The sequence below is a fragment of the Mytilus edulis genome, chromosome 5, assembly GCF_963676685.1.
Source record: "Mytilus edulis chromosome 5, xbMytEdul2.2, whole genome shotgun sequence".
Taxonomy (NCBI): domain Eukaryota; kingdom Metazoa; phylum Mollusca; class Bivalvia; order Mytilida; family Mytilidae; genus Mytilus; species Mytilus edulis.
In genome coordinates, this window is record NC_092348.1 from 54,377,419 (window position 1) to 54,404,312 (window position 26,894).

A 26,894-nucleotide genomic window follows, 5' to 3' on the forward strand; every position below is an offset into this window, starting at 1 on the left:
ATCATAAAAGCTGCATACCAAATTATTCAGGAAAGATTCGTGTATGTATTGACACTTGTAAGTGGTAAACGCGGTATTGAAATAACAAAAATATACCCAATTAAAAAACGTAAACAAAGAAACATTTACCGCCATGTGGAATACACAAAGTGCACGCACTTTACCCTTTGATCCCAGAGCAGAGAGATTTGATTGGATAATACGAGTTTGGAAAAACACGCCCCCTTATTTCTTACACTTCCGGTGAAAACATCATGGACTGTTTTAGAAAAATATTTTCTGCAAACAATCTGAATGTTCTAGGAATGATACATATTCAAGCCTTGCCAGGTTAAAAATGATGTCGCCCACTTTTATGTCAAACGCCTGCAAAATCTGTATCCGATTTATAATTTCAATAACTTATTGAACGTTCAAATCCTTGATTCCAATTATAATTTTAATATCTACCTAATTTATACTTTAGCAAGCGTCATACATTGATTGTGTGCAATATTGCTACTTAGGACTTGTATTTAGTTATCCTGGGTACTATTGATTTATAGTTGATTCAATTGGTTGTAAATAAAATATGAGACTACTATAACAAAGTACATATAGAACCTGAGACTACTATAACACATGTGTTATAGTAGTCTCAGATAGAACTCAGATAAAATAAATAACAGTTCAAATAATGTAGATGCTTGTAGTTGTTAGTTGGCTTCAATGTATAATAATATGAATGTCCTACTTATCCAAAGGCATATACGTTGGATCAAGGATTTGTAGCCCTAACTTTACAAATCCTTGGTTGGATACATAGGAAATTCATTCTAACGTCAAAAGTTATACATTTAAAGAAAAAATATCACTGGTAATTATATTTATTTGACTGTAATTTGTAAAAGTAGTCCCACTTGAAAGGATGGAACAAAATTTCCAGCCACTTATATACCTTTCCATCATAAGAGTAATGACTTTTAATTATGCATATTTATTCATCCCCTGCTGTTAAATTTACAAATGAAAAGAAATAAAATAAAGAAAGTTGATTAAGTCTTTCATGATATACCTGGGTAGCATTCTGTTATCCTTGAATATTACAACTTAAGATGTGGACAGTTATATGACTATATCATATTTAGTTGAGATATGTAATATATATACTATAGGAAAATATTTAATTGGTTAAAACAGTTATCATGCCATCAGTTATTAAAATTTAATTAAAAGATCATCTCATTTCCTATATGCATTCATATAATTGTCATCTTGTTAGCCTTAAGATGATAAAAGATAACTGTTCATTATTTCTAGATGCCCTTGGGTTTTTGCAGTTATCATAGAAATTGCATGTTAAAAAAGCAAGTAATAATAAAATTACAATAATAATAACACAATCATGACAATATGGTTTAAATCTGAGCAGGGCATAATAGTAGAAATTGTTCTTCAATGCCCTGGACTAAAAGTAACATGGTCTGTTTTTATTTGTTTAAAGATAAAATGTAATGTATGTCCAAGCTGAATTTGTTTAGTATGAAGTTCTCTTCTATTAAATTCAACTGTACATTTATTTCTTGTTTGAATGAATCTAGAAATGTGAAACAGCTTCCAACCAAAATATTCATTAAATCTTTTCTTTGCAAAATTTAGGTCAATGTCTAGTTCTGCTTTGAGTACAAGTATGATAGTTGTTGAAATAAGAAGTCAACTAAAAAGCCATTAACCAATTAAATTATATTTGGGTTTTAACATTGTTATAATTTCTTTTTCTGTGTAAATGGATCAATTCTACTTACATGTACATGACTTTGTTATTCTTTGCAGCAAAGTAACAGCACTATTTTGAATGTTAAAAATTTTTCCTCTGTTAAAACTTATAAAAAAATACTACATTTTCTAACATGTCTAATATGTAAACTTCAGACATACATTTGTAACACACTTTTTTTAAATCAGTAGTGAATTTGCTCAGGACTAGATTAGTAGATAATTTGTTAAAGTGATAAAAATGTCACTTCTGAAGATTTTGTTGTGATTTTATTTTTATTTCAGTCTTTAAGTTTTGTCCTTAAATAAAAACAATGGTCACAGAATGATAAAACATTGACACTATTGTTTTGGCTAGAAGGAAAATATATCTTCCTGTCTGTTTGTTAAGGTGATATGCTTGTCAACTTGTTGTCCTAAAGATAAGATCATGTCCTACTGGTTGGGTCAGTCTTGTGATAATCTTTATCTTAGTCATTTTATTCAAAGACAATGGAATTAAGTCTTTAAACAGATAACTTAAAAGTGTCAAACCTGTTATATTGTTTTAAAATTATTTGACCAAAAGAAAAGAGTTCTTGAGAGAAAATTGTAGTATTTTTCTCTAAATGAAATATCATAAATCAAATAGATTGTTTGTACCTTCATTATATGTAGAAATGTGTAAAATGGAATTCCCCCTTAGATATGAACTTAAACAACCTATACTCAGCAGGTTTTTTTCAGCTTACATGTGTACATGTATTTCTTTTAAAAGAAGTATGATTGCCAATGAGTCATTTCTCCACAAGAGACCAAATGACACAGAAACTAACAACAACTGGTCACAGTACGGCCTTCAACAATGATCATATTCTTCTATTTGTTTATTATCAGGGGGTACTTATTTGTAAATATTTTCATATAAATTGATTTTTTAATAAACCATTTTCATTTTCATTGTTTCATTAGAAAAATGCCAAGAACAGGAAAAACATTGGTTATGTTCTCCTGAAATCTTCATATCACTGATAAAATTTAACAGCCCTTTTGCTGTAATTTTGAGTGAAATGGTCATCATAGAGCACAGTATCCCAACTATACCAAAATTTAAACTATGAGGGTTTGTCACAAGAAACTTTCCAACAAATGTCAATAAAATATTTTGATTGTTTTAGTGATTTTTTTGCTATAATTGTCAAATGATCAATTTCCATACTTCACTTGAGTTTTAACCATTTTTCACCAAAACATTCTCATCTTTTTCAGGGACACCAAGAAATAAACTATCTGTACCAGAAATTCTGGATAAAGCATTGACCGAAGTGAAGATTTACGAAGACAATCATGTGGTATTGTATTAACTTCCATACATTCAAGCATGTTTTTAATGTGAATATTTCCTGCCTTTCAAATCTTCTGAAAATTTTGTAGTTTTTTATATACCATTGTTCATCAATGACCATAACAAGTGTTATTTTATCTAATTTTTTAAAGAATTGAATGAAAACAATTTTTCGAAAACAATTCAGATGACTATAGACAATAATAGACCCAAAAAATCACTCATTTCCATAAACATCACTGCAACTATCCTCAAAAGGAAGATACAAACACAAAGCATTTGCGTAGCAAGATGGCTTGCATGTCATCATGGTCATGAGAGTGTTTAGATGACATATAACATTTATGTCTGTAATTCAAAAGTTTTACATGGTCAATGTAAGCATCTATTTACTCTGTGTGCTGGATATCTTTAATCAGGTTTTGCTTTATTTTTAGATATATATCCAAAAAAAAATATTTCAGCTTTATCATTCTAACAATACAGAGGCTTGATTTGGCTTTTATTAAAGTTATTAGCATCCCACACCTTCTTGAAATGGAAGTAAACTCAGTCATAAAATTGAGAGAGGAAATGGGGAATGTGTCAAAGCGACAACAACCCGACCATAGAGCAGACAACAGCCGAAGGCCACCAATGGGTCTTCAATGTAGCCAGAAACTCCCGCACCGGGATGTCTGTTTTCAGAGTGTTTCATGAAAAGTACAAAATAGATAAAGTTTGGAATTTATTTTTTTTCATTTGCTGTTTTCTACTGATTTAATAGGAAAAATGCTAAGGAAGTTGAATGATGAATAAAGTATTTTACACTTAACATGCTAAATGTTCTAAAATTTTGAAATAAATCTGGTATCTTGCATCACAAATCTCATGCAGCTTAATATTTTTCACTAGTGGCTTATTCTGTTGCTGAGTAAAGACAATTTTTTAATTGAAATTTGGAATTTTAAGTTCCATATTACGAATAAACCTTTAAATTACAAGTTAAGTTCAATCTAGTTTGATTAGATATGCATTGAATGTAGATATCTGCATGATGACTGGAGAAAAGAAGGGTACAAAGGGTATATGTAATCCTAATCACAGATTGCTCTGGATGTCACAGAGATATCAGAACACTGTAATCAAGCTCCTGTAATCCACACATCATTCAACTTAAAAATCAATTTCTCATGAGCATGTACTATAAGTCCTCCAATTTATAAATACCACTAGCTATGTATATATTTTAAATGAAAATAACATGTAACCAACTTAAAATTAATGCTTTTTTTTTAAAGAAAATAAATTCTTTATGTCTTTGAATTTCTTTATTTTTTTAAAATGAAAAATTGCTGTTTCATCCACATGATAAATATTGAATATAATTTGCCGATGTCGAAAGCGACTGAAAGCAAATATCATGATCAACAGGGCAACTAGATTTTGCTTTTGACTGTAGAGCAAAGCGAAGTGACAGATGGGAAAGCGACTTTGTTGCCCCAATCACATGCTTACGTGAGCCCTGCATTTAAAAGTAAAAAATCACATTCAAAATATTAACTAACACAACAGATCTCACTTTTTAAAAATCTTTCTTAAAATATTATGATAAAAAAAATCATTAAAAACTAACCTTGTTCTCTTTTTTGTCTCACACAGTTTGATAACAGACATGATGGTATCAGGAATTTTATATTAAAGGTGACAGATGACACCATCTGATTGTTTTTACTTTCTGGCAAATGAACCCAAGCTCAGTGTCATAGAACAGGTTGAGAAAGTTGGTTGGACAAGTGATTAGTACTTGATTATGTCAGGATCAAACATATGCTAACATTTGATATTAATTAGTTAATTAGTCAGATTTTTGATACATAGTAAAATGTTATTTAAATGGTTTGAGAATAGTTAATTTATAAAAATAGATGTACTAAATTTTGTATTTTATGAAATGAGTCAGTCTGCTCACTTTTTTTAAAGAGCTGGAAATCAAAAATGACACAATGATTGCTTACTAAAAAATAGCTTTTACAAAACCACATTTGTTTTTATAAATGCACTTTATTACTTAAGGAATGACTGTAATATTTTATTTTCTGTCCATGAAGAAATAACATAAAAAAATGGGGTGCATACATATTTTAGAGATGACCTTGAGTTCATTCTGATGTATTGCTATCACCTAAATTTCCATTATGCAAATTAGTTTTGGGTTTTCTACCGATCTATAAAAATTATAGATCCGCAGACAGTATCTAGTGCAAAACAACATTCCTTATTGCTTGTTCTATATTCATTTTTTCAATGGATACTCCTATAAATATATTTTTTAAAACACAAATTAATAATATGAAAATTTTTTGTCGTTAGATATATTTATATAAGTAAAGAATCATTGATAATATCTATGCACATGTAGCGAAAAATTTTGTTAAAGCTTGCAGAAGAATATCTCAAGGACGTTTTGCGACACTCCCGGCAAGGACCGGTAACTCTGTAATTGTTTTTACGGGAAAATATGAATGGCTTCTCATATCTAATCTTTTAGAAAAATCTTTTTTTTACAGAAGAGTATCCACCATGCACTTGCACTGCACTATTATTAGAATAGTAGAATAGAATGATATACAAATGGATGAAAATTATATATACATGTAACTGTTATATTAATATGATATATAACAACAAACCAGTGTATATTCTGGGACTATTATTATATTAATATAATTGTCCCAGGTATACTGATTTGTACCACTACCATATAATAGTTATTACCATGTGGTTGAATTTCCTGTCATTTATTCATCATCCACGCACAAACTTGTCTCAGAAAAAAATGCATCTCTGTACATTTACCTCAGCTTCAGGTATACAGATGTGATCTTTTTCTGTGACATGTGCTTTTGACCATCCACAAGAACTTGCAGTCATCCAAACTTCAGTACTTTGATTTATAGTTTTGAAACAGCAAGATGAATAGAAGCTACGAGACCTCAAATAAAAAACCATGATATTTGGTCAAAATCATCCTGTTTCAGAATTTATCATTTGACTTGAAATTAAGATAAGAAATATAAATTCAATACATTATATAACATAAATTTAAAATTCCTATATGACTAGTTTCATTTATTTTCATTTTTTTTGTGATTTGTTAAAAACTTGCCTTTTCATTCCTAGTTTTGATCAAGCCTGCATATATTTTTTTTGATATAAAAGATTTGTGATTTGTTGAACATTTAACAACAGAAAATATATTGAAAATTGATTTGCACTGTATAAGGCCAATTTGACCTGAAGAGACCAACAAAAGGTTGGACCATTTGTTTGATTTCTGGACTTACTTCAAATTTATGATATTCTTGGATGTAAACATTTCCCTTAGTGTATTTTTTATTCACCTTGATTTGTTAATTGAAAGTTCAGGTTGTAATTATTTTCATTCACAGCTCTTGTTGTAGACAAAATAAGTATATTTTAATTCTCTTGACAAACACATTTATTAGGTAAAGTACACATATGAAGGCTTTTGAGAACATTAGCCATTTTAACACTTTTTTTATTTTGGGAAAAAAAATCCCTTTAGTTATTTTAGTTAGGGGTGCAAGTGGATAATTTAAAGAATTCAACATGACTTTGAAATTAATCTCAATTGGAGTGGTTCCTAAAGGACCATGAGAAATGTTTGAAAAGTCATCATATTACATAACATTCTTTGAATCTCATAACTTTGACACCTACACTGGACAAAGCTCCTGTAAGCTTCCTTTTAATTTTTTACAAAGATTAACAACACAATTATGTTAATCTTTGAGTAATTGTGATTTTAATTACTCCATAAAAGATGTAATAAATCAGATAAGTAATCCATAGACAGGTGTTATCATAGGTATGATAAGTTCTGATAGGTAAATTAGTAAGATAATTAACCTTTGAAGTCTCTTGAGTCATCATATTTAGATCAAGGGTAAATGCCCTGCATGTTGTTTTGATTTCAAACTTCTTGAAGTATTACAGGTATAACATGTTTTTGGGAAAATTACACAGTATAACACAATTATGATTTTAAATTAACAGAAAAGAAGGGATTGTATAGATTCTTTTTTTTTAAAGACTATATGTTGACTTCTATATATACTGAGCCAAAAAAATTTAGCAACAAAAATATGAAATTTTATTTTATTACAAAATCATAAAAACATATAATTCTGATAATAAGAAAATGGAATTATAACATGCCAGAAGCAACATGAATGTTTATCACTCATATTCATTAGGAATTTCTTTGTATGGAGCGCAGGAGGGTCAAAATGCAGAAAAGAGAATAGCGTTATTCAAAATCAATTTTTCGGCCATGCCCTAAGTGCATCAATGAAAGATTGGCAGGCACAACAGCAGCTGCCCTTATTCAATGCACTACTCTTGTGGCCAAACTAAAATTGTCACACGTTAATGTAAAGCGAAGGCAGCTCTCCTCCCTTGGCGATAGTTTTTTTGTGGTCTACCAGATATCGACCTATCCTGTGCAGTTGCAATTTGTCGATATCTGTTTGTTAGTCTCTAAACTGTTGAGTTATGCACATTAAATCGAGCCACAACGTCAGCAACACTCTTTGGGCCGTCAACCATTCCAAGACCTTTCCGACTGTCATTTTGGGGATGCCTGGTTGACGCCCAATGCAATTTTCTCAAACGCTTACATGTTTTTCTTACCAATGGTTTGTGTCTGAACATTAGTGAAAAAAGAAATTTTAATACAAAGCTGGAATGGCGCGAAATCAATCACCTGGGAAAAAGTATGACTGTCTAAAATTACAGGTAAACCTTAGGATTATATTGATGATGTTTAAATATTTTTTTTGCAAAAACAACCAAAAAACTATTTAAATAAAAAGTGTTGCTAAACTTTTTTGGCTCAGTATATAAATAAAAAGGAAAATGTGGTATGTTTTCCAATGTGACAACAAAGGTTACCATATAACCTTCAACAATGAGCAAAACTGAGGGCCTTACATATTCTGCAAAGACAGCTATGAAAGACCTCAACTTCTTGAAGTGTTACAGATATAACATGTTCTTGGGTAAATTACCAATTAAAACACGATTATGATTTTAAAATAACAGAAAAGAAGGGATTAGTTAATTTTGAAATTCATCAGACAAAATTCCAACATGCACAAGATAAAATAAAAATCAAAGGAACATCATTTAGGGAATATGTTTGAATGCAAATAATTAATAAAATTCCAGCGTCAGATCCATTTGGAGCTTTACATAATGTATAAACCCTTCTCTGTTGTTTAATACTGTATTTTGACTAATTTTAATATGCCTTTTTGTCGAGCCTTCAACTTTTGCTGAAAAAGCGAGACATGGCAGTCCTACATTTGTTGTCAGTGGCGTCTACAAATATTCACTCTGTGGTTAAAGTTTTTGAAATTGTAATAACTTTCTTAAACTAACCTGGATTTCTATCAAACTTGCACAGAAGCTTGTTTATGATCATTAGATAGTATCCAGAAGTGAATGTTGTAAAAAAAAAATCCTGTTTTTCCATATTTTACTTATTAATGGACTTAGTTTTTCTGCCAGGAAACATTAAATTCCATCTGTGGTTAAAGTTTTTAAAATTTTAATAGCTTTCTTAAACTATCCTGGATTTGTACCAAACTTGGACAGAAGCTTGTTAATGATCAAAAGCTAGTATATAAAAGGAAATTTTATTAAAATTTTGTACCTGTTTATCCTTATTTTACTTATAAATGGACTTAGTTTTTCTTCAAGTTAACATTACATACATTCTGCAGTTAAAGTTTTTAAAATATTTATTAGATTTATAAACTATCCTGAATTTCTTCTAAACTTGGACAGAAGCTTCTTACATTCAAAAGATAGTAAAGAGAGGAATATTTTTTTTAAATTTTTTTCCACATTTTTGTTGAGCCTGTGATTAACAGCAAAAGTAGGCAAGACACTGGGTTACGTGGAACCCTTACAAATTTTTTATGCTTTGAGGTTCTCTCTCAAGAACATATACCCACAAGTCCCTTTTATTTACATAACATTTTGGGTCCTTGGTGACCAAGTAATCTAAGTAGTTAAAATACTGCATCAATAGCCTGTCAACACTGATGAAATCTAATTACAAAAGATTCTATTAAGAATTCCATAGAGTGTTGACAGATATAATATATGTTAGCATTATGCTTGGACACATGATTGCTATTTCAATCAGACTGGAAATTTAAATTGATAATATATTTATAAAGAAGCTTGCTCTTGCCATAGTTTAAAGTATTGGAACATTGGGATCTTCCTTCATTTGTCCTCTTTATATAGAAGCAGGCATATATTAAATTATATGCATATCATATATGTATGAAAATAAGAAAGACTGAATTGAAAAACTTAATTGGATATCTATACATAAAGACAAAATTTTGAGAAATAAGTTCTCACTGAAATTAGATTTTATTGATTCATAAAACATCATATGAGATGTGTAAATTTTTGTTTTCATCAAAATCTGAAAATTATATTAATGTAATTAGGTTAAAACAAAATATGACTTTGTACATGTTTTTGTTTTGATAAGTGCAAATACTCCTACAGTTTTCCTGAATGAAAATAAATGAAGTCAGTCACTCATTAAATTTAACAGTGTTTGGCTCCATATTTGGTCTTCCCACCTATCATGTATTCCCAGAAAGCTGTTGCTGACATGCTATTTTGTATTTTTTTATATGAAATTTTTTTACAGGTGTTTTTTTTCTCATTATTAATCTAATTAGCAATTTTAGCAAAAGAAAAGGTTTCAGTCTGAAAAAAGCTATTTTTAGCTCACCTTTCCAATAGGAAATGTGAGCTTTTGCCATTACTTGGCGTCCGTCGTCGTCCGTCCAGCGTCGTTGTCATCGTAAACTATTGCAAAGATCTTCTCCTCTGAAACTACTGAACCAAATCAAACCAACCTTCATCTGATTGATTCCTAGGGTATCTAGAATAAAGTTTGTGTTTTAATTCCCATTTCATCAAAAAAACATGGCCGCCATGGCTAAAAATAGAACATAGGGGTAAAATGCAGTTTTTAGCTTATAACTCAAAAACCAAAGCATTTAGAGCAAATCTGACATGGGGTAAAATTGTTTATCAGGTCAAGATCTATCTGCCCTGAAATTTTCAGATGAATCGGACAACCCGTTGTTGGGTTGCCGCCCCTGAATTGGTAATTTTAAGGAAATTTTGCTGTTTTTGGTTATTATCTTGAATATTATTATAGATGTAGATAAACTGTAAACAGCAATAATGTAATGCTTGGGGTATACAATGTTTTTTTTATACTTTCATCATAAATTATATAATGAACACGAGACAAACGAGACATTTCAGTGTGTCCACTCTTGTTTTTGCTTTTGAAGAAGATATGACAGAATCGAAGAACCATTTATATAAATTGAAAACCCAAAATAATCATTCATGGAAGATTTAAGCAAAAAATTTAAGGTGAGCGATTCAGGCTCTTGAGAGCCTCTTGTTATGTTTCTAATCTGGAAATCTGCCATCTTAAAATTATTTAACAAATCTAATGGAAGATGCATTTTGCATTGTTAAGGGATATATAATTTATATACAGGTCTCAGATTGTTTTGGGATGTTTTACCAGGTACACTGCATCCAGTATAGGTTAAGTGATTATTCAGTTTGTCAGAAAACTAAAGTTAACATATAATAATGTACTTACCTTTAAAGATATTAAATAACTTAAAAAGAATTTCTTGGAAATGAACGCTTCAACTATCTTTAGTCGAATGATTATCTTTTAAGGATAAGTTTTTTTCTGTATTTTTAAATGGATGAGCTGTTTTATTATATCAAGAAAATTAATGCTTCAACTATCTTTAGTAGAATGATTATCTTTTAAGGATAAGTTTTTTTCTGTATTTTTAAATGGATGAGCTGTTTTTTATATCAAGAAAAGTGTTATATTTAAATACCTTGCAACAAGATGTCTCTCTCTCTCACTAGCTTTATTTCCTGTAGTCCGTTTCAATTTTTGGACAATCCTTCAAAACTGTGAAGAAGAACCACTTGGTGATAAGATGAAAGATTTATTTTTTCATAGAGATGGCATTATTTCATCACAGAATACCATAGAATGATTGTATCTACTCACTGTCGTCACATACAAAACAATTTTTTTTACAGATAATCCTTAGTCTATTCAGACCCCAAAATCCTCAACTCCTACAGCACAGAAATCTTGATCTCAATTGAAATAATCTTTTAAGATTACCAAGATAACACAATATTACCACAGATTATTTGTTCTGATTGTTGATAACAATTTTAATGAATTTAAAAAAAACACTTTTGAAATGAATAGGACCATATTATTGCAGTAAATGTATCTAGAAAGTTTTTGTGCAATATAAGTCAATGATTCAAGTTTAATTTCACTGAGAAAGATAGTATTTAAACAGTCTCCAGGTAGAATGATATGAGACATCTTGTTTTTTTATGTCATTGCCATCTTGTTTAAACTTTCTTACGATTATTGAGAAGAGCAAGTAAATTTACAGTCAAAGGGGAACAACTCACTTTTTACACAATTTGCAAAGAATCCTTTCATTTAAACATGGTCTAAAGTTTGTAGAAATTAGAATCAAACTAAATAAATATGTTTCTGTTAAGGTCCATTACTTGGAAATTGCAATTGAAAGGTTAAAATTTACATTAAAACCTTATGGGAAATTTGTTTATTATTTTATTATTTTTCTAGAACATATGGATTGAGTTGAAAGACATAAAACCATGCAGTAATGATCTTTAGATTTGATTTGATGCTTGGTGTTTTAGCGCCACTTTTAAGCACTGCTTTTGGGCTGTTTAGTGGCCACCAGTTTTTATTTGTGGAAGAAGCTGGAATGCCCGGAGAAAACCACAGACTTTCAATAGGTAAACTGACAATTCTAGTCAATAAAGATTGGAGTCGAATGCACTCACACGATTGGGTTTTGAACTCACAACCTCAGTGTTGACTGGCTAGTGATTACAGTAGTTACTTCTTAGACCACTGGGCCACTTAGGATCTATGATCTTTAGAAGGCACATTATAAGTGTTGTTACTTTTGTCTGAATGTTCAGTCCAAATGTGACTGAAAAGTGTGTGTGGTCCGATTGGAAAAATTCAATCAACAGCTTATAAAGAGCCACTTTATTTAACCAAACTTGACAGATATATTTTAAAGACTAATAAAGGACAAGTGAAGCAATTTGAATCACACCTAATGATGTGTGTATTTCAGTGGCCTTGAATGAGAGTTGTTAACGGTACCTTTGGTTATAACATGATATTCAAAATGACCGCCACTGGAGGTTAAAGTTTATATGGAAACAAGTTGGAAATTAGATTTTGATATAATTTCACGACCATATGAAATCAGTTCAAATCTAACCATGAAGGAATGTGTTTAGAAAGAATTTCCTAACTGTTGTAACTAAAGTCTTTATGAAAAAGGCAATATTGCTCAAAAGGGCCAAATAGAGATGAGATTGGTACATAAAAAGATCTCATATAAAAAAATGTGGTGTAGCAATCAAATCTCAACATGACTGGTATGTCATGATCCTGTATCTGTAATATTCCACCATCATCATGTTGCTTAACTTTACTACATGTTGTGTGACATCAAGCTAGTTAAGTAATACAAACCCCTCTGAGATTGTAACATAGATGAGACATAGTTAATACCTTTTTGATGGCACACTTAAAAGCTCTGGCAGCAACAAAGATTTCTAATTTGAGAATTAGTCCTGTGTTTATGCATAAGTTATTTTACAAATTAAAGATCATTCATAGTTGCTATTTCATACATTAATATGCATTTCATTTCAGAAGAATATTAAACTTTGCTCCATACAATCATAGCCATTATTTAGTGACTTTAAATAGGTATGCTCTTGAATAGGCACCTGTTTATTTCTATGTCATTTTGGTCTCATTGGCAATTATTTTGTAATCACATCTTCTTTTTTATATATATACATGCAGAGTATGAGATTCTTTTGTCAAAGTTTTGTTTCATTTATATTTGGAGTTTTACTGTAAGTACTCAAATGTTGTGTTTTCTGATGAGATGTTTTTAATACTTAAACAAATAATAGATAAATGATATTTGGTGTTCTGTTACCCTTTCATTTATAAGTAAGGAGATTCCAAGGGATCAATAAAACTCACAAGTCAAAGAATCACAGACAACACTTTCATCAATAGAAAGAGACGAACAATAGTTCTAAAAAGCACAATATAAAAAAGTTCACCTAATCCCACAAATTCCACCCCAAACTGGTGATATACTCAGGTAATGTTGAAGAGCAATCATTTACTTCTTCAGAAGTGTATAAACATTACTGCTTTCGAAGAATTGGTATATTTATTTTTAAATTAATAAAGATAGCTGATGTACGGGGTATCTTGAATTTTATGAAGTTTAGTAAGTAACTATAATAACATTGAGTGTTGCAAGCTACTGATAGTTTCTACTGTGTACACTCAGCTGGCAAAAATATGTCAGAATAATAAGTAAAGAGCATATTGCTGTGATGATGCTAATTTAAAGTATTTATTTAATTTTTATTATTATTGCTTATGTGGTTTTAGATGAACTTAATGTATTTTCTATGTTTTGTGACTATTGACCGACTTTATAATTAGGATGTTGTTTATTCTCTTAAATTATTTGAATTATATGTTTCAATAAATATACACTTGTTTTTGGCACACTTCAGCATTAATTGTTACACAGGAAATAGTCATTTGAAATACACTTGTACATTTGACAGCCAGGAAATATTTTTTTTAAACTATCATAATCAGTATCATTCGACAACATATTTGAAGAGTACTGAAGTGGCTGGCCATATTTCTATTAGAGTTGCTTCCCTTAGCATACAAATTTAATGACAAACTTTTGCCTTTTATAATTGATATTTCTCATTCAAAAGTTATGATTTAGCATGGTTAATATCATATAAATATATTTTTATGCCCCACCTACGTTAGTAGAGGGGCATTATGTTTTCTGGTCTGTGCATGCGTTCGTTCGTTCGTCCGTCCGTCTGTGCGTCCGTTCACTTCAGGTTAAAGTTTTTGGTCAAGGTAGTTTTTGATGAAGTTGAAGTCCAATCAACTTCAAACTTAGTACACATGTTCCCCATGATATGATCTTTCTAATTTTAATGCCAAATTATAGTTTTGACCCTAATTTCATGGTCAACTGAACATAGAAAATGATAGTGCGAAATTCAGGTTAAAGTTTTTGGTCAAGGCAGTTTTTGATGAAGTTAAAGTTACATCAAATTGAAACTTAGTACACATGTTCCCAACGATATGATATTTCTAATTTTTATTCCAAATTAAAGTTTTTACCCAATTTCACAGTCCACTGAACATAGAAAATGATAGTGCGAAATTCAGGTTAAAGTTTTTGGTCAAGGCAGTTTTTGATGAAGTTAAAGTTACATCAACTTGAAACTTAGTACACATGTTCCCTATGATATGATATTTCTAATTTTTATTCCAAATTAAAGTTTTTACCCAATTTCACAGTCCACTGAACATAGAAAATGATAGTGCGAGTGGGGCATCCGTGTACTATGGACACATTCTTGTTATTTTATGTAAGAAATTAACTTGTTTATTCATTATGATAATAAGGTAGAAACTTTACTTGATAAATTGACAAATTTTGAATAATAGTTACTTCCCTTTTCATTCAAATTAATTTTGGGTCTAATTTTTGCCTAAGGTTTATTGTTATGTTGTGAATAGTGATATATTTCACTGATTGAGGCCTGATAAACTAATTAAGTAATTATTTATTTATTCCCAGGATGGTCTGGTCATAGAGAACATGCATGACATACCATACGCGCATACAGATAAAGTTGGACCAGAAATAACTGCCAGTATGGCTGTTATATGCCATCAGATAAAGAAACTCTTCACCGCTGGTCCTGTTGGTGTCCAGATATTAGCTGGTGCTAATAAACAAGCTTTAGCTGTTGCCAAGGCTGCAGGTGTGGTATGTTTCATGACTGTACATGTATGTTTTCTGTTTGGCTCCAAAACATGACCCTTTGGTATTACTGGTTCAGGGGTCATTAAGCCTAAAAAATTGTGGGAACAACTGTCTATGGTTATCTTATCACATGCTTCACACAAAGCAATTTTTGAAATTATGTGCAATACTTTCTTTAAGATCTTCTTGGCTAACACAAGCTTACCTTGGACTCAGTGTTTCATAGGGCCTCACAAGGAATGGCAAAATAGGAATACAGTAGGCATAGAAAAACTCAGCCACGTGTAAATACTTAATCTGTCCGAATCTAACTAAACTTAATGTGCCATATTGTAAAATAACAGGTTCTTTAAGATGTTGTATTACAGAATTGTTTATAGGTTCACATATGCAAAATAAACATATTTTTTTTTTATTTCAAACAAAAGCTTATCATCAAAAATATGAATTTTAGACTAATTTGGGAACACAAAATGGCATATCACTAAAAGTTGAGGTAGATAATAGAAAATCTATTTTTGATGATTTAAGGCAAGAATGGAAATGGGAATGTGTGAAAGACACAAAAACACTGTCAAAGAGCAGATAACAGTCCTAGGCCACCAATAGGTCTTCAACACAACCAAGAAAATCCAGCACCGGGAGGCGTGCTTCAGCTAGCCCTTAAACTGAGTACTAGCTCAGTAAAAATGGATGTCACACTAAAATACAAAACATATAAATGAACTAAAACTAAAATTCATACAAGTCTTACCAATGCCAGAGGCTCCTGAGTTGGGACTTGTGCAAGGATGTGGCTAGGTTTAACATGTTTTATGAGATCTCAACCCTCCCCTATACCTCGTGCCAGAATAAACATACACACGGTAAAACTCAGTTAAAAAAAACTGAGTCCAATGTCACAATAGGTAACATTTATATATTTCAGAAATTAATATGTTTTAGGTCTAGATTTCATTAGAGCAGAAGGATTTGTGTTTTCCCACGTAGCAGATGAGGGTATAATGAATGCATGTGCTGGTGACCTGTTAAGATATAGGAAACAAATTGGTGCTGAAGATATCCTTGTATTTACTGACATAAAAAAGAAGCACAGGTAATTAATCTGTCCATGAATGCAAGTTTTGAGTAAGATTTTGTATGTATTCATGTTTGACTCAATATTCTCTAAAATGAGCAAAAACAGATACAGATTCTGTCTTAGTTCTTTATCCTAACATGCCTAAATGGCATTTCTATATGTTGTAAAAACAATAGTCTTTAGTTTTCAGTTTTTCTCACTCTATAAAAACTTTGTATGCCCCTGCCGTAATGGAGGGGGCATTAAATTTTACCCTTGTCTGTCCATCTGTACATCAGTATGACTTATGTCTGTACGTCTCAAAGTTGGTTTTCGTTCTCTATCTTTAGTTTGCCTCATCCAAATGTAATGAAACTTATGGGTATGCTTTTTTCCACAAAACAAAGATCTTGTTTGAATTTTAGTTTCTGTTCTCTTATTTAAGTTTGTTTAACTAAATGTTATGAAACCTTATACACAATTAACACAAATCAAATTTGAATTTTAGTGACATTTTTTTTAACTGTTCTAGAGTTATGCCCCTTTTCAAATGGAAAAATTGCTGAATTTTTTGTATCCATTCAATTTATTACATTATATTCAATCGAGGGGAGGGGGGCATCATCTGTGTCCCATGGACACGCTCCCCATTTATTTCAAATGTATCTAACAAATTTATCATCTCATAATTTTTTTGAAAATATTGAATTCAATTAAAGTTAAGCTTATTTAAAAATACTATAGAGAATAGTTGTGCAATTGTAAAGATCCACAGTTCACAAAATTTAAATGTGTTAATTATGATCAATCATCATGTAATGTTAGTATAAGATATACCTTGACTGGAACAATCATTGAATATGCAAATGTACTGCTTTTGTCATGATATATATTCTTACGCATATCATATGTATGATAGAATGAAATTCAAAACAGTGTGGCTGTGGCCATTGATTGACACATTGAATTCATCCATTGACTGGGACAATTTACGTGAACGTGTATCTGTAACGACCACTGTTCAAGACGTACCTACGATAGACATTTAAACTGTGGGGTCACCAAAGGTTTCTTAACGCCTTTAATTATAAAACAATTCGAAAAATTAATCAGGAATAACCTTTATGTTTTGATTTATACAATTGATATAAATCAAAACATCGTGTCATTCCTGATTAATTTTTCGAATTACTTTATAAAGGTGTTGAGGACCTTTGGTGACCCCATAGTTTAGGTGTCTTTAAAAAGTTCATAGTGAACAGTGGTCGTTACATACAAACGTTCACCTAAATTGTCTCAGTCAATGGATGAATTTAATGTGTCAATCAATGGCCACAGCCAAACTGTTTTGAATTTCATTCTATGTATTAGATAAAGCATGTACCAAGTACATATTGACCTTTATCTAAATTTAAATCCTAATAAATGTACATGTATTCCCCAAGGTTTTTATTTATCATGAATTTTATATTAGCCTTTGTCTGCAATATCAGTTCAATACACTTATTTTTGGCTGATTCAAGCTAAGCTTATTTGATAAACTTCTATTATTTTCTCTAATTGCCAAAACATGTTAGTGTAAAAACATCCACTTTTCCTACTATATGACCAGTTTGGTGGTACAACATGAATATTAATGTATATGTAATGGACATTTTCAAACTTACTACATTGTATGCATTGAACTCGATCTAGTACACAAATAAAACTGTCAAAATTACAGCTGAATGGTCAATACAGGAAAACATATATGGCAAATATTATGCCATTTCAGTCTACAAATAAGGCAGACACTTTTTGTTATCATAGCTATCTTCTATTGATGAGAACATCACTATTTTATGGATTCCTGCCATTCTGGAGATCTATATGAACATCACTATGTTATGGATTCCTGCCATTATGGAGACTGTTTAATATTTCAAGCAAGTTTCCTTTACCTTAGAGATTCACATTGAATTTACTGTTCTCCTACATCAAGCATATGAAGTTGTTTCTGACAACAAAACAACTGAATAAGTTTATCAAACATTAGTAAATGCTGTTTTATTTCCCACGTGACAGATTACACAGAAACGATTGTTCATATCTCTTATTAATACTGGCATTAAGATAATTCTTAACATGGAACTTTTCAAAATTCGAAATGTATTTCATCTTCAAAATTTATGATGTCAAATGTAGTTGATGTGGTTGAAAGTGGGAGAACAAAAGACATACAGATACTAATCACTAATCATCCATCAATGACATGCTAGTTATTTGTAAATTCAGAAATTGTTGAGTGCATTTATTATTGCGATTTTTATGCCCTGCCTAAGATAGTAGAGGGGCATTATGTTTTCTGGTCTGTGCGTCGTACCGTCCGTTCCTTCGTTCATTTGTCCGTCCGTTCGTTCGTCTGTTCGTCCGTCTGTTCATCCCACTTCAGGTTAAAGTTTTTGGTCAAGGTAGTATTTGATGAAGTTGAAGTCCAATCAACCTGAAACTTAGGTCACATGTTCCCTATGATATGATCTTTCTAATTTTAATGCCAAACTAGAGTTTTTACCCTAATTTTACAGTCCACTGAACATAGAAAATGATAGTGCGAGTGGGGCATCTGTGTACTTGGGACACATTCTTTTTTAAGATTTGACAAGACTGTGAGAAATATTATTGCTATTTCAGGAAATTCTATATAATGATATACGGTATGTATCAAATATATGAATGATAGTTCTTATTATTGCGATTTTCACTAAGTCAAATTATTTACATTAATGAAAACCTAAAAATAATTTCTGAATTTACAATATTTGTATAAAGCAGTATATTTCAGAAGGAAGAAAACCTAGATACTTCATACCTTGTTTACAGATGCCTTATGTTGATAAGGTTCATTATTCTCCAACTCATGGTTCAGGGACTGCTTTAAAAAAAAAATTGTAATTTTTTATTATTTTATCAAGTGATCATATCACTTATGATGAGTGGAGGACAACTATATTTGGTGTATACAATTATTGTAAGGTGTAAGTATCTGTCTTGTATGGTTCATCTGACCTTGACATCCTTTCATTGTCCATTATTCAAAGATATGGGTCCTTATCTCACATACAATAAGCAATAGCTCAACTATACATGTATTTTATTGCCCTATCTATGGAATGATTTTAAGGGTATATGTCTGTCTGACAGGTACTTAAACCTTGATATCAGTTTCATGGTTCATTGATCAATGTTAAGTTTTCATGGTGAAGTCCAATTTTCAAATATATATAAGCAGTAGGTCAACTGTATTTGGTGAATTGAATGATAGTAAGGTGTAAATGTCCATCTGACAGAGTTCCTCTGACCTTGACTTCATTTTCATGGTTATTTGGTCAATATTTAGTTTTCATAATAAGGCAGGTTTCTTAGATAGGTCAACTGTATTTGATCTATCAAATGATTAAAATGTTTTATCTGACAAGGTTTGTAAATAAATCCTCTGACCTTTGATCAATGTTTTGTTGGCTTCTTAGATACAACTAGTAGGTCAACTGTATTTGGTGTAATGAAATATTATAAGATGGACATGCCTATCGAATAAGGTTCATTCATTCATGACATCATGTACAAGGTTTTCTGGTCAATGTCAAGTTTTTGTGGTTACACCTGTATCTGTATTTTGCACAGGTCAACTTTAGGTTTTTCAAAAGATATATTTGTAAAGAAATACTTTTACTGAACATTATTACACGTATTCTATTTTTTTTGTTCATAAGGATCTTTTCAATGAGTTTAAACAGAATATAAGGCTCTCTCCCTTAGTCAGTGGCTATTGTTCAGATGTATCTTGATTCTTAGCTGATTGTGACGCCAAAGATAAGAGTCTTGCTAGACAGAATTTGATGAGAAGTTTTCTGCTGGGGATATCTGCTTGAATGTACATGCAAACTATTACTCTTTATGGAATTACTTTATTTTGCCTTATTCTTCATAAGGCTAGACTTTTTCCTTCATAAACAGTTTTATTTCTTTTTAGGTCAGGACAAACTGTGTCTAACACATGTATAATCTAGTTTGTATCCGTTTAACAGCCATAATGTTATCCTTTCTCTTCTAAAGGTCTTTAAAATACAGAATATTGATAATTCAATGGTTACAAATTTTCCACTTTTCCAACATTAACAGAGCTTTATCAACAGTTTGAATCAAACATGCCTATTTTGTAATAATTGTTATCAATTATTGCTTAATCAATAATAGATTGAATTAAAGATTGTATCTACTAAACATTGCATTCCAGGAACAAATAAATAACTAGCAATTTCTTGTTGAAATCTGATAATTGACGGAAATTGGATTTGATTTTCACCTGGATAGTTATAATGAAGAGATATGTGTGACTAATAATGTTTAGAATCGTGTACAAGTTAAGATCAAAGGTTCTGATTAAAGAACATGGACAGTGCCATAATTATGTCTGTTTGTAATTAACTTATGACTAAAATGACTTTCTGTTTTCAAAGTTGAAACTGTTTTTTTGCACTTTTAAATTTGCAATCAAATTTATTTTTGTCATTTTAAAAGTTTTAAGAGAAGGTGTTTTCAAATAACAATAGTTATTGATTTAGTTTTCGTTTTAATTTTCTTAATTAAGTTTCATTGTTTAATGATCATCATCAGAATATGATATCTGAAATTTCTCGTATTCATAAATAGAAGTTAAACAAACTTTGTTAGAATTGCCATGCAAATCTAATTAAACAGTATTGACAATTCTAATGCTACTACCAGTATATTGGTTTTGAGTGAAAACCCCATATTCAATATTTAGCATTGATCTGTGTATGTTTGTAGTTGACAGTTTAATTGAATCTGTTTCCATAAATTAGGTTAAGACTTAGGATATCTAGTAAACACTCGTAAATAGACATCCTTTTCCATTTTCAGCACTGAGTGAAAAAATATTATGTTTATACAACAAATCTTTGCTTAATGTTAAGATATATTGTTTTTGGTTTGTAATGGAAACAATTTGTCAGCAAAAAATGTTTCCACTTTAGCATGGGGAAAGATGTACGTGCTACCTTAAAAGTAAAGATATTGCATGACTGGAAAAATAAGAATGAAAAAAAACAAACCTCTAATTTAAATTTTTTTTTAGTGATTGTAGGGGTGGATGGGAATTTACTTATTTAAAATTATATCATTTATTTGGCCTAAAACAAATATATTTATTTACCTATTCATAATAAAGTTACCTAGGGGAGATAATAATTCAACTCCCATAGGGCTTAAAAAAGAAAAAAAGAAAAGAAAGTTGAAGTTGTGTCATATAACTTAGTCAAGTTAACTGTCATTGTACACTTAAAAATATAAAACAACACGTTTAATAATTTATTGCGTCCAAAGCGCTTTTCTGGATTTACCTTCATCAGGAACGCTCAAAGCCAAAACATTTGAAATCCGAAGATGTATAAGTACCGAAAATCGTTGAAGAGCTATATGTTAAAAATACCTAAAATAAATAGCCAAATTCATCTAAAGCCAACTTTGCCTGAGGGAGTTGAAACCTTAGTTTCATAATAATTTCAAAATTTATCAACGGACAATTTTAGTAAAGTTTGTTTAATCATCTCAGTACCAAAGCACTGACTACTGAGCTGATAAATGGATGCACCAGAAAACTAAACAGCAATTAAAAAAAGAAATCTTTTTTAATTTCCAACATATGAAATACACACATGAGAAAATTTAAAAAGCAACAAGATACAAAATTTTGTTGATGCATCATTAAGGACAAAGTAGTAACAAACAGGGGAAACATCAAAATGGTAAAAACAAAAACATGATATGCCATTCTAAAGATAAGTTTTGTTTACTGCAGATTCAATAATATTCTTGCAATACTAATTTTCATAGAAGTTGCGGACAAAATTGCACCACCAATTAAACTTTCAAAGAAGTACAAATTTTCTTTAGTCTTGTATGCAGACTTTTGAAAAACCATAAAATCAAATATCCTTTAACATAAAACTTCTCAGCAATCCACGAAAATTAATACCCATGAAAATAAATGAATCCACTGTAATAAAAGAGCTACATCAAAAAGCTTAAAAAATATGGAGCATTCCTAAATTGATGGTATGTAGTCCTTCTGAGTTCATTACTTGATTGTCTTAGAATCAAAAGATAATCTTGTGAAAAATGTTCTTTGGTAAGTTTTCTGACAATGCATTGTTATATTATACAAAATGCCATATTTGTATCTAAACAGATCAGGGTTGATTGATTATCATTTCTTAGATACAGATGATGTTTTCATATGATAGATTCTGCTTGAACTTCTTTAAATAGACTGCCATCTTTCTGCTTCATAAAATGTACTGAAAATTTGAAAAACATTCCAGAAAATCCTTAAAAGATTTAATCATTGCTGTTTAATTAAGAATTTTAGAAATTGATGAGAAATTTCTGGTCAAATATCGGCACCAATTCAATTAAGATCTGAACGATTCTCGAGATTATTTATAGCTTCTTAAAGAATGATTACAGTCACTGATTTTCATTATGATAGCCTTTTATATTATCAATTTTCTCTTAAAGGCAAAATTATTGATAAAACATTCTCATTACGGAAAGTCAACAAAAAAGGGAGAAAATAATTTACTGAAAAGACAAGTTTGATCAAATATGACGGCTTATAACGGATTTGCCCATGATTCTACTGTCATTCAGGTGATGAGTACGGCTTAATGCATGACATCATGGTACTCAGGCTCTGATGGGGTTTTACACCCGGAAGGTTATATAAACACTCCGGTATTAGTTCGGGGAATATGAAAAAACTGACAGCAAATGAATATAGATATTTTTATAATGATTGATTATCAGATGATGGGACACCATTTGATGGTTGAACTAAGAACTGCACATTATCGTCCAAAGAAATGTCAATAATTTTGACAAGTTAAGTTCCCAATGGTATTTAGTTCTGTGTATGAATATAAATGAAGAAAGGAATTAGTTTTATTAGTTTTTGCATAAATATTGATTATGTGATCATAGTATTTTTCTGTATCTCTGGGCTGTTTGTATAATTTTGCTTTGTGATGTTCTGAAAAATTGATGATGATAAGGTAATTATGGGATGTTTTGTTCTGTTCTTAATTAATTGAGATAAATGGATATTGAGCTGCAATTTATGGTATTACAGTAAAACCTCATCAGGCATTATGTGACCGTCAAAAATATTTGCTTTTTTAGCCTATGGATAAAGGGGGATAAGTTAAATTGATGAAGATATTTCAAAAATGAATAAAGAATAGAAATACGAAATGTCTCAAAGAGACAACAACCCTACCAAAGAGTAAAAACAGCTGAATTACACCAATACTTCTTCCAACACAGCAAGAAAATCCCACACCCAGAGACGGACTTCAGCTGTCCCAAAGTCTGTTCTTTTAATCTCTATAATAAATGCTCTGGCTTCTTCTACCAAGAGTTTAACCAAGAGTTTGGGAAAACACCAACAATCTTATCAATCAAATTTGTAAGGTTGGAATGGTAACCTCAATTACAAGCAACATGATTGCCACCATTGAAGACCCTTAATGGAATCTGACTCTTGAAAAATGATCTTCTTCATGAATTATAAATGATAACATAACCATCAATTAATTTGCATGAAACTCTATTGTGATTACATGAAGCTTGATTTATTATGCAAAAAGATACTCATATTATGGGTAGGTTGTTCCAATCCATTGAATTTCTCATAATTTTTTTCTGCATTTGGACAGGAATTATGACCAATTTTGTTTATTTTTTTAAGTATTAATGATACCTCTAAGAATATGTTCACTGTCATTGAAAAATATGATTTAAATTTCTGTCTATTTAGGATATAAACCAGATATTTGGTATTCACTTTTTAGCTCACCTGGCCCTTTCTCCTGGCCCAGAAAGGGCCAAGTGAGCTTTTCTCATCACTTGGTGTCAGTTGTTAATCATCGTTCGTTAACTTTTACAAAATCTTCTCCTCTGAAACTATGTGGGCAAAATGAAACCAAACTTGACCCTGCCCATCAATCAAGATGGCGGATATGGCTAAAAATAGAATATGGGGGTAAAATGCATTTTTTGGTTTACTAGTATATCTCTCAAACTAAACCATTTGCAGGAAATTTGGCACAATAGAAATGTCCATCAGGTCAAGATCCATCTGTCATGAAATTTTCAGACGCATCAGACAATCTGTTGATGGGTTTCACAGAATTGGTAATTTTAAAGAAATTTTGCAGTTTATGGTTATCTTGAATATTATGATAGATAGAGATGAACTGTAAACAGCAAAATTGTTCAGCAAAGTAAGATTTAGACTACAAATAAGTCAACATGTCCAAAATGTTCAATTGACCCTTTAGAAGTTATGATGGCCCTCACAGTCAATTTTTAACAATTTTTGGTAAATTTTTATTATCTTTTACAAAAATCTTCTTCTCTGAAACTACTCGGACAAATCTAACCAAGCTTGGCCACAATCATCATTAAGGTGTCTAGTTCAAAGAATGTGTCAGATGACCACACCTTCCAACCAACATGGTTGACATGGGGAAATATAGAACATAAGGGTAAAATGCAAGTTTTGTCAATTATTTTTGAACCTATAAAAAATCTGAAAGGAACAAATATGTTGCGAATAATGAGCTCTACAAATTGTCCATATATGTCAAAACTATTAGACAAATTCTGATAGGAGTTATGGCCCATAAATGACAAAATAGTTTTTTTTCATTTTTGCCTATTATCATGAAAACTATGATATTTAGAGAGAAACATGTTTTTCTGTAAAGCCTCATATGATTTAAATTTTAATAGAAAAATAAACACTTTAAATAACAAAAAAATGATCATCACGGGAAGATTTATTAATATGTCAAATGAACTAAACAGACTAAAGATCAGTAATACAAGATCAACAAAATAAAGAATTTTGTAAAAAGTCTATTCTTATTTACAATGTTGGAGAGTGCGCTTAATGTTCGATATTCCCATAGACCAAGGTGATTGACACAGGCTCTTTCGTTACAGCCTCTAGTTTCTCTAGGTAGGATTATTTACTAGCATGTGTTGTTGACCATATTCTACTTTTATTTTAATTGTACCATTTTTAGGGTACCATAGTTATGGGATTTTGACAAAATTTTGGGCTATTATTTCAAAATGACCTTAGTAAATGATATTCTGTGACTGTATGAAACTTGCATACTGCATAGGGTTGCTTACCATCATTTGCAGTTGACCAGAGAGTAAGGGGACTGAATTTAAAAAAAAAATAATTGTACCACAATGACCCCTGTGAATGATACTTTAAGTAGAATTATTTGCCATCATGTGTTGTTGACCATATTTTACCATCATTCCAATTGGACCATTTTACATGAGTTATGTGATATTAATCACAGCTTTCTAATACAATGGGCCATCTGATGGCTAACATCTCATTTCTCTTGTTTTTTGCTGTTTCTAGTAAATGTCTTCAAAGGAATTAACAGATTTTCAGTTGCCAGTACTTGCAAAACAAATGAAAAATAGAACAGAGATTCTAGTAACATCTAGATTAAAACAGAAACAAAAATGAATTTTCCTCAAATGGAATATCATTTTTGAAAACAAGGAAATTTCAAGCACTAATGGGGAATCCTCTAAATGCATTCCTATGTTACTCATGTCAAAGGATTCTTTTGATATGGAAGCCTATTATCTGCTTTCATTAGATGAGCAGCAAAGTATTTGCTAAAAGGCTAAAACTTGTTTTAAGTATGAGATGCTTTAAGCTGAACAGTACCGTTATGATAAAAGATTGATTTTGTTTCCAATGGGATTACACCAAGAGATGTTGGATTATAAAGATACATGATAAAGTAATTATATTTTAGAAACACATTTAATGTAACTTGGTATCTTTAATGTACATCTGTTAGGAAAATTTTAATCCTCTTACAAATCAATATGCTAATCGGATGAGGCTTGACATTTATTTGCAAATAATCTTCACCATTTTTGTGTATTAAAATGCCATATTCCATTAGGGGATATTTTTGCAGATAATGATGACTAGCTTCATTTGGTAGATGTCTCTCATGTTTTATTGAAAACAAATAGAAAAATTAAATGAATTTAAAACTAGTTCTTAATCTTCTTTACTTTCATACAAAAAAAATTAGACTGGTCTGCACATATTATTGATTTAGAATAAAAAAAATAGATTTTGGATATATTTTAATGACTCAATGTGACAGTATTGATTGATTGATTGTTTATGTTCTAATGCCACTTTGCAAGCTTTCACTTTTGGACTTTTTGTCGAGCCTTCGACTTTAGTCGAAAAAGCGAGACTAAGCGATCCTACATTCCGTCGTCGTCGTCGGCGTCGTCCACAAATATTCACTCTGTGGTTAAAGTTTTTGAAATTTTAATAACTTTCTTAAACCATACTGGATTTCTACCAAACGTGGACAGAAGCTTGTTTATGATCATAAGATAGTACCCAGAAGTAAATTTTGTGAAAATAAAATTCCATTTTTTCCGTATTTTACTTATAAATGGACTTAGTTTTTCTGCGGGAAAACATTACATACACTCAGTGGTTAAAGTTTTTAAAATTTAAATAACTTTCTTAAAATATCCTGGATTTCTACCAAACTTGGACAGAAGCTTA

General features: G+C 30.8%; 1 protein-coding gene across 1 annotated transcript in view; it reads left to right on the top strand.

Annotated features, from left to right (window-relative positions):
- Nucleotides 1-196: 196 nt before the first annotated feature.
- The window catches only part of LOC139523939 (uncharacterized protein F13E9.13, mitochondrial-like), a 31,192-nt gene continuing 4,494 nt past the window's right edge, over nt 197-26,894 (top strand). The window contains exons 1-4 of the mRNA XM_071318372.1: nt 197-330; nt 3,004-3,086; nt 14,953-15,139; nt 16,087-16,237. Of these exons, the coding sequence (XP_071174473.1) occupies nt 255-330; nt 3,004-3,086; nt 14,953-15,139; nt 16,087-16,237 (497 nt within the window). The 5' untranslated portion in view covers nt 197-254. The remainder of the gene's footprint in view (nt 331-3,003; nt 3,087-14,952; nt 15,140-16,086; nt 16,238-26,894) is intronic.